Source organism: Pagrus major, chromosome 14, assembly GCF_040436345.1.
Source record: "Pagrus major chromosome 14, Pma_NU_1.0".
In the NCBI taxonomy this organism is placed as follows: domain Eukaryota; kingdom Metazoa; phylum Chordata; class Actinopteri; order Spariformes; family Sparidae; genus Pagrus; species Pagrus major.
In genome coordinates this window covers 18,873,881-18,881,550 of record NC_133228.1, presented here as the reverse complement: position 1 = coordinate 18,881,550, position 7,670 = coordinate 18,873,881, and the positions used below count along the sequence as shown (strand labels likewise).

Here is a 7,670-nt window from a genome sequence, read left to right as displayed (position 1 = left end):
GCTAACTGTTCACAGCCACAACACAGCAACAATTATTGCATTATTATTATTATTACACAAAACACAGTAAAGATGAAGGCCCCATTTACTTACATATATTATATTTCCTTTAAAAAGTATCTAATTTCCCAAAACACTAGGTTACTCACCAGATTGACTTCAGCTCTTCATCAGTGTAGCTCAGTCCAACGAGTAAGAGCGCCAGTGTATTTAACAGAAGCAGATTCGACGCATATTTTTTTTTTTAGAAAAATAAATTAAACTCTTTAAGTGATTATTATTTTTGAAGACCAAGTTTAGTAACCATTCTCCGCGTTAGCTTTATTTTTTAATTTTTTTTAAATTATATATTAGTTTTTCTTAATACACGAATCTGCTTCCGGTGTTCGTCAAATTAGTCAACAAAACGTCACGTCTCCTCAGTTCAGGCGGGCTGGTTGAAAAGCGTAGCGAGTCCTTCAGGCGGCTGTTAGGCAACAAAAGTAACATTATCAACGCGTTACTCGGCTAAAGTAGACGCATTTCTCTCGGTTAATAATCGGATACGTGTTAGCAGTCGGAACTATCGACAATCGGCGCTATGTTAGCTCATCCAGCCTGCAAACATTAGCATGTGTTGATGTAACGGCTAGCTAGCCAACTTAACATTGACGCTAGCTGAATAAAAAGCCTTTATCAGCTCTTAAATTCACAAGCAATGGACCGACCGCCAAGGTGAGTAGTTAAACCACCTCTAAAACCCCGATTCATAGTCTCAGTTTGTCAGGTATTGTTAATGTCTAGTTGAATGCTAACACGTTGTTTTCTGTTGACACAGGAAGACGAAGGTTGTGAGTTACTGTGAAGCGAAGGACTTTGAGGATGATGGTGAGTATATATCTCTCAACGCTATACATGTTCATTTAACTGCATTTCTGTACCCTGCTATGCGAAACAGGGTGTAGATATTGATATAACTGTAAGGGAAACCTCCACACTATTGTTGACATATAAATTGGCATTGCAAGTTAAAGCAAACAGTAATGTCCAGGGGTCGACTGATCTCATCTTTAGAACAGATGATGGGCCACAATTTTCATGGCTAATCCATTGGATATTATTAATATTTCTTTGGCTTCTGGGAGCAGATGGACAGCCTTGCATGTTCTCGTATTTAAAAGTCACACATTTAAATGATTGGTCTTAGTCTAGATAACGTTAGTTTAAGCAATGTTGACCAAAAACACAATCCGATACAAAGCAGATACTCAGTCTGTTATATTAGCTGTACTACCACCGTCAGCGCATTGTTGCTATCCTGTTGGTTTACTGACTGTAACCAGTCTACAACACTTATTAGGGACAGGAGAAGTTTAAGCCTTTTTTAAAATGGTGCCAGTGGTAACAGCTTATTTGCAGGACACTTGAGATAGAAAGGAAGGGATACACTTATGCATATGTTGGTAGACTCCAATGTTTGTTCTTCATGTTGTGACAGATGAGGATTTTGCCTGTGTGAAGGCTCCACCCAGCAAAAAGCCCAGAGAGGATGTGAACCGGGAGCACAAGAAAACATCGAGCAAGTCCTCCAGTCAAGACTCCAACTCACAATCCAGCGAGAAGAGCAGGTAGCATACAAAGTAAAATAATAATAAAATTAAAAGTCACCAACTTGGATCTCTTTCGTTCTTTTTCACCTATGAAAAAGAAATTACAAATGCCACTCTACAAAGTAAAGATGCCAGCTGTAATGTTACAACAAACAGCCAATCTCCACATAGGCACAGCTGCTGCCTTGAATTCACTGAATACACTGTATGTTTATTCACTACTGATGCAAAAAGAGACGTGTAGTCGCAGTAAGACTTGGCTGATTGTCAGCCAGTTATAACACAATACTAAAAAATGTTAATTATGACCTTATGCAAACGACATGGCTTGAATCTTCTCAACATGAATTGTGTTTCTCACAGACGTCCACTGGATGAGAGGCTACATGAAAGAGATCTAGAAGCAGCAATTATACTATCCATGCTTGATAATACAGATGGGATAAAGGACCAGTCTCCCACCAGTAAAGGTAAAGGCTATGGCTTTGAAAAGGTAAGATCAAAAATATAATTGTCTATTGTAAAAGAGTTGACAACTTGAATGGACCTGTTGAATATCTCCAGGACAAGTGAAGGTTCAAGTTCCTGTAGATGAAAACACAGATCTGACTTCTCTGTGCCGATCCAACTGCAGTGTGGATAGCAATATTTTGGGTAAATACACCTTATTTTTTGTCCTTAATATTGTTTGAAAGGGATAGGAATGGTTTGAAAATGTTATGCTGCTATACATTTTTTGTTTTCTTCAGGCTTGGATGAAATCACATCAGAAAAAGAGTCACTTTCCAGACAGAGAAAGGCTGCTGTTAAAGCCACTGAGGAGCAGAAGAAAAAGCTTACAGACGAAGATGAAGACTATGAGCCCAAACTGACCCCAGGTTGTCACTCTGTCCTCCCTCCCTAAATATTTGGCTTCTGTTTAATCACTGATTTACTATGTTGTTGTTTGCGTGTTAGTATAATAGCGATAATGCCTCTCCAGATTCAGGAAGTGATGAAGATTTCAGTGAACCAGCTGAGAGCGAAGATGAAGAATTCACAGTTAAGAAAGTCAGCAAAACAAAGAAGAAGGAGAAAGTAACCAAGAAAGAGAAAACCAAACCGCCCCCTGCTTCTAAAAAAGAAAAAACGGCATCAAAACCGTCAAAGTCCAAAACGCAGATAAAAGGTATGTTCTAGGAGCTCGTCAGAGAAGATTCAATTTTTGCTGTGATTGTAATTTCATTTGGTCATTTTTATTAAAACAATGTTGTCTAACAGCAGCTTCCACACCAGTGAGAAGTCCTCCAACAGCTAAACTTGCCCCCAAAAGACCTTCATCATCCTCCACAGTCTCCACATCGAAACCTGCATCCTCTCTGAGCCCAGCAGGTGGCAGGATACCCAAGTGGAACCCACCAGGTGCAGTATGAACAACGCAGCAAATACAAACCTCTGGAGACACTTAGGCCTTGATCAGACTTGGTATTAGGCATCCGTCCTGAGTGATCCAATCACAAATGGACAACTGCCAGAGTTGTCCATTTATTAACATGCTTCTCAACATGCATCTCGAGTAACCACTTGTGATTGCATCTCACTTCCACGCTCTGTATGCAAATAAACAGGCACCTCATTGGGACAAACAGACAAATGTTTTTAACATAAATGAAAAAAATATCATGTATAACATGTGCTGACTTTACAAAAAGGCTCAAAGGATTAAGAAAGTATGATAGACAGCATTTCGCAAAGTTTATAATGTTTCTCCTGATGCAACGCATCACAAAATTGAGCATTTTCCGAAGGGAGTCTGGTGACTTTCTCCACATACGAGGGAGAAGTTACCTATATTAGTTATTTTTTACTGTCCTTGTAAAATTTGAAATGTTTACTATCAATGTTATATTCTTCACTAAATTTAAGATGCACTTCAGACACAGAAGCAGACAGGATGCTGACACCTTTTTCAAGGAAAAAAACAACTAAATGCATTTAATGCCAAATTTACCAGAAGGCACAAATGAGTATGCCGAAGCCATTTCACTAAGGTTGTTAATTTTCTCCACATGCAACAATTCTCCAAATTGGGCAATTTGCTAAGGGAGTCTGGGCATATTGCGGTTACTAGTTCAAGAGGTTAAGAGAGCCCAAACATGTAATTTCAATTCACATTTTCCTCATGACTGATGGCAGGGGATTCAGAGCACCTGTGCACAGGTGGGGAGACTGACTCCTAATTTGAGGAGTGGAAGCAGCTTGGGGCAATTCTGTCCCAGCCAATCAGGGTGGGACGGAAACCCAAGCCCCTTTACACCTTCAGTTTACCTTTATTTCCCTGGGGCTTGTAGGAGCACATTTATTTATTATAGCGGGAAGAGGCATTTGTTTATTATATCCAAAAGAGGCATTTGTTTATTGTTTATTGTCCAAGTAGCGGACATTGGGCATTCCCCTAGTTTGACATTTTTTGTTTATATTTTTATGTAGGTTGGGCTGGCCTGTAAGCAATTTACAGCCAGTACCGCCACAGAGGGAGGGGAAGTGGGAAATGCAATTACCATCAACAGGTTACTTATTGTCCGTTTTGGTATTGTCCAGTGTGGGGGGGCGGGGGGCAGGGGTGGATGGGAGTTTAGGAGCTGAACAGCCTTGGGTACAAAGGTTGCTCTCCTCCTCTGTGGATATTTACATTATGGTGAACCACATGGAAATCAGACAGTGTGTAATCCATTCTGCCTGTTGTTGTGGCTTCTTCTTCTTCTTGTTAATAAGAGGTCTGAACAGGGCATTACAGTATGTTTGAAGGCTAATGTTAATACTTTTTTATCCGCAGGTCAAATTGGTAAGAGTCCCACTTCAGCTGGTCCAGCAGTGAAGTCTCCAGGTCAGGGTCTGCGCCTGGGACTGTCCCGCCGAGTTCGAGTCAAACCTCTTCACCCCAGCGTCGCGAGTCACTGACGAATGATCACTGGTCTGTAGATGTGTTTGAATGTGTCAGTTTTTGTTGTCATTTTAGCTTTATCACGTATTCTTTTAAAAAAAGATGCTTGTACATATAAAGTGATTTCCAGGATATATTTTCATAGGATGCTCTCAACTTTAGGCATCTATACAGCATGCACCTTCAGCTATTGTTTCGTCATTTAGAGTACAGAAAGAACATGGAACAGTCGAAGGGTGCTTTGTTTACTGATGAATGGATTCAGAGATTATTGCTATTATCACATTTTATCAGCACAGTCACTGTGTGTTTTTTCTCAGATTTCTTTGATTGCCCCAATTAGAGTTCACACATTGTATTCAGAAAGAACTGTTGTCGGTTGTGGAGAAGTTTGAATTATCCCCTTTTTTTAACTAGTCTTATAATTTGTCTCCCCTTTGTCTTATTGTGTGCAAACACTGTATATTATGTACATATATATAATAAAATTTAAAGGAAGTTTAATTTTGTGTGCTAATGAGACATTATCTTAAAGAGCTGGAACATTTAATGGACTTTGCTGTTAAAAGAGCAGCAGTGGAGTGCAACTTAGGAAATTTACTCAAGTACTTTATTTAGATACAAGTTTGAGGTACTTGTACTTGAGTCTTTTCATGCCACTTTCAACTTCTACTCCGCTACATTACAAAGGGAAATGTTTACCCTTTTACTTGCCGAAGATTTCTTGGCTTGAAGGGGCACTATTTAGTTTTTGAGAAGAAACTCAGAAAGGTCATATTTATAATATTAATGAGGTAATGATACAAACTCGACAAGAAACAAACAATAATATATTTCCATAACTGAATAAACAAGCTGTTATCAGAGGAAAATAAGGTCCCCCGAACACTGTTCAAAGCGAGAACGGTGGCAGGGTCCGCCAAATATAAACAAAGTATAAAAGAGTATGAAATTGTGTTGTCAGTTAGTCAAAGGTCAGTTTGTTTGACCTCTGAACCTCCTTTTAAAATTAAGAGCAGCTGGAGTGAAAGTGATTTGCACTCATCTTTCCTTTAGCTGTCTAATAACGACACGCCCTGAGGTCACTATTCTGCTTCACAGGAAAGGATTGGGATCTCAGATTACAGACATTAGCCATGATCTCTATTGTTAGTGTTTGATCGAGTCATATCAGTGCACATCCTGGGGGAAAACCTCATGTCATACCCTCAGGAGCATTTGGTGTCTTTTTCACATACAGTATTATGTACACAAACTGGAGCATAGGACACTGTATCTTGTGTCTGAAACCACAACATAATAAACCCTACTCCTCCCTTCACTCTTCAATCAAAGTGTTATTAAATTGCAAACAATAGCACAACAGTATCATAGAAGTGGGTCGATCAAATGGAAAGACGAGTATGTCTAGATAGAGGCAGGAATCTTGGTAACCCCTCCTTTCACAATCCTGCGATTACTAAGTATTTACCTTGTATTTACATGGCAAATTATAGCATATTATAAGTAGATAAGTACAGAGAAATAACAGCTGAAATACTAAGAAAAAGTCCACTATTGACCATCAATTCAACTTAGTATTTCAGCTGTTATTTCTCTGTAATTGCCTACTTATTTACAGTGGTAATACCCACATAATATACTATCATTTACCCTGTACTTATTGGGTAAATCTGCAGATGAAATACGGATGTCAAAATAAGATGTCAGTGAGTTTAAGCACATAATGTGTGTGTTGTAATGTACATATTTGTCTCCCCTAATTCATAGTCAGTAATGTGCCAATTAATACAAGGATGCAGAATCCTGTTTGTAGCACAACTGCTGATCTATGAGTGACATGTGTGGGTGGGGAAATTAAAAAGAAGTCTTACTGAGGTCACGAGAAAGCTCGCTAAATCCTCATTAATAGTTAAACAAACACTAAAGAAGAAGTAACTGAAAGACAAACGTTTTATGTTTTATCCAACGTGATTTGATTATGAGATTATGAGTTTAAAATCTCCCATAGGTTTTGAGCTGGGTTGTGTCACTCTAATTCCTTTTGTTTGCTCATCACTCATTAATGTGACTCAATGTGACATGTGTGATGTTTGCTGGGAGCAAAGCGAGTAGGCGTATTTGTTTTAGATCAACAATGAAAAAAGAATGTAGATCAAAGAAAGCTGCGCAGTTTAGTAATTATATCTGTGAAATGGGGCATTTCTTTTTTTAATTATAAATAGATAAACGTGTTTGCTGGGATGTGAAAGAAGGACTTAACCAAACCTTTACTAGGATTAAAAGATTAGATTTGATGGGCTTCATTTATCCCACGATGGGGAAATTCACTTGTTGCAACAGCTCAAGGTGCACCAGTACAGGAAAAAGAATCAGACAAATATGCGTAGAGTTAAATAGGAAAAAAAGAAGATATTTACAATAAACAATAACATATTTACAACAAACAATAAGATATTTACAAAAATCAAACAAGTGAGTGGAAAGTGATTGATTATGTAGTGCTTGAGTTAAACAGTCTGATGGCTGTGGGGATGAATGATCTGCGGTAGTGCTCCTTACACAGTGGGTGTAAGAGTCTGCTGTCGAAAGAGCTGCTCAAGGCTTCCACAGTCTGGTGCAGGGGGTGAGAGGTGTTGTCCATGACTGACGTCAGCTTGGCTAACATCCTCCTCTCACCCACCACCTCTATGGAGTCCAGTGGACAGTCCAGGACGGAGCTGGCTCTCCTAACCAAGTTTTTCTAATTCAATTTTATGGTAAATACTTCTATTCCAAACATTTTAGAGGCAAGATGACTATACTTCTGAGGTCTGTTTTCTAATTTTCTAAGAGGTAAAACTCTTTATGTTTAGATCTACTATTTTCATACTTGAAGTTGTAGCCAGATAGCATTATGTCTGAATTGTTTATTGTGCCATCTCAATGATGTACAAAATGTTTTCATTTCGGTATTTCTTTTGTCTTTTTCTACTGGGGCTTACAAAATATTTTGTGTAGTAGATAACAGAAATTAAACTGAGAAAAAACTGAGATTGAATTTCCAAAATAATATCACAACAGTTGTCACGAAATTGTCATGTACAGGGATTATGTACATATACATACGTACTTGGGGTGGATGGTGGTTGTACAAAGTCCGGGTCACAATAGTCACA

General features: G+C 38.7%; 1 protein-coding gene across 2 annotated transcripts; it reads left to right on the top strand.

The window, feature by feature from the left end:
- Positions 1–418: 418 nt before the first annotated feature.
- Positions 419–5,016, top strand: rad51ap1 (RAD51 associated protein 1). Of its 2 annotated transcripts, none has more exons than XM_073480695.1 (9): positions 419–714; positions 818–867; positions 1,478–1,607; positions 1,953–2,059; positions 2,154–2,243; positions 2,339–2,467; positions 2,572–2,757; positions 2,853–2,990; positions 4,405–5,016. In XM_073480695.1, the coding sequence occupies exons 1-9, from the start codon at positions 698–700 to the stop codon at positions 4,527–4,529; spliced, it is 972 nt and encodes a 323-aa protein (XP_073336796.1). In that variant the 5' UTR covers positions 419–697; the 3' UTR covers positions 4,530–5,016. The 2 variants fall into 2 exon arrangements, with proteins under 2 accessions (XP_073336796.1, XP_073336795.1); XM_073480694.1 differs by having other exon boundaries at positions 2,850–2,990.
- Positions 5,017–7,670: the final 2,654 nt, after the last annotated feature.

Bases quoted from the DNA above. Each gene is read 5' to 3' on its own strand.
- rad51ap1 (XM_073480694.1), top strand. The intron at 1,608-1,952 runs GTAGCATACAAA...TGTTTCTCACAG, and splicing joins CAATCCAGCGAGAAGAGCAG to ACGTCCACTGGATGAGAGGC. The intron at 2,758-2,849 runs GTATGTTCTAGG...GTTGTCTAACAG, and splicing joins GTCCAAAACGCAGATAAAAG to CAGCTTCCACACCAGTGAGA.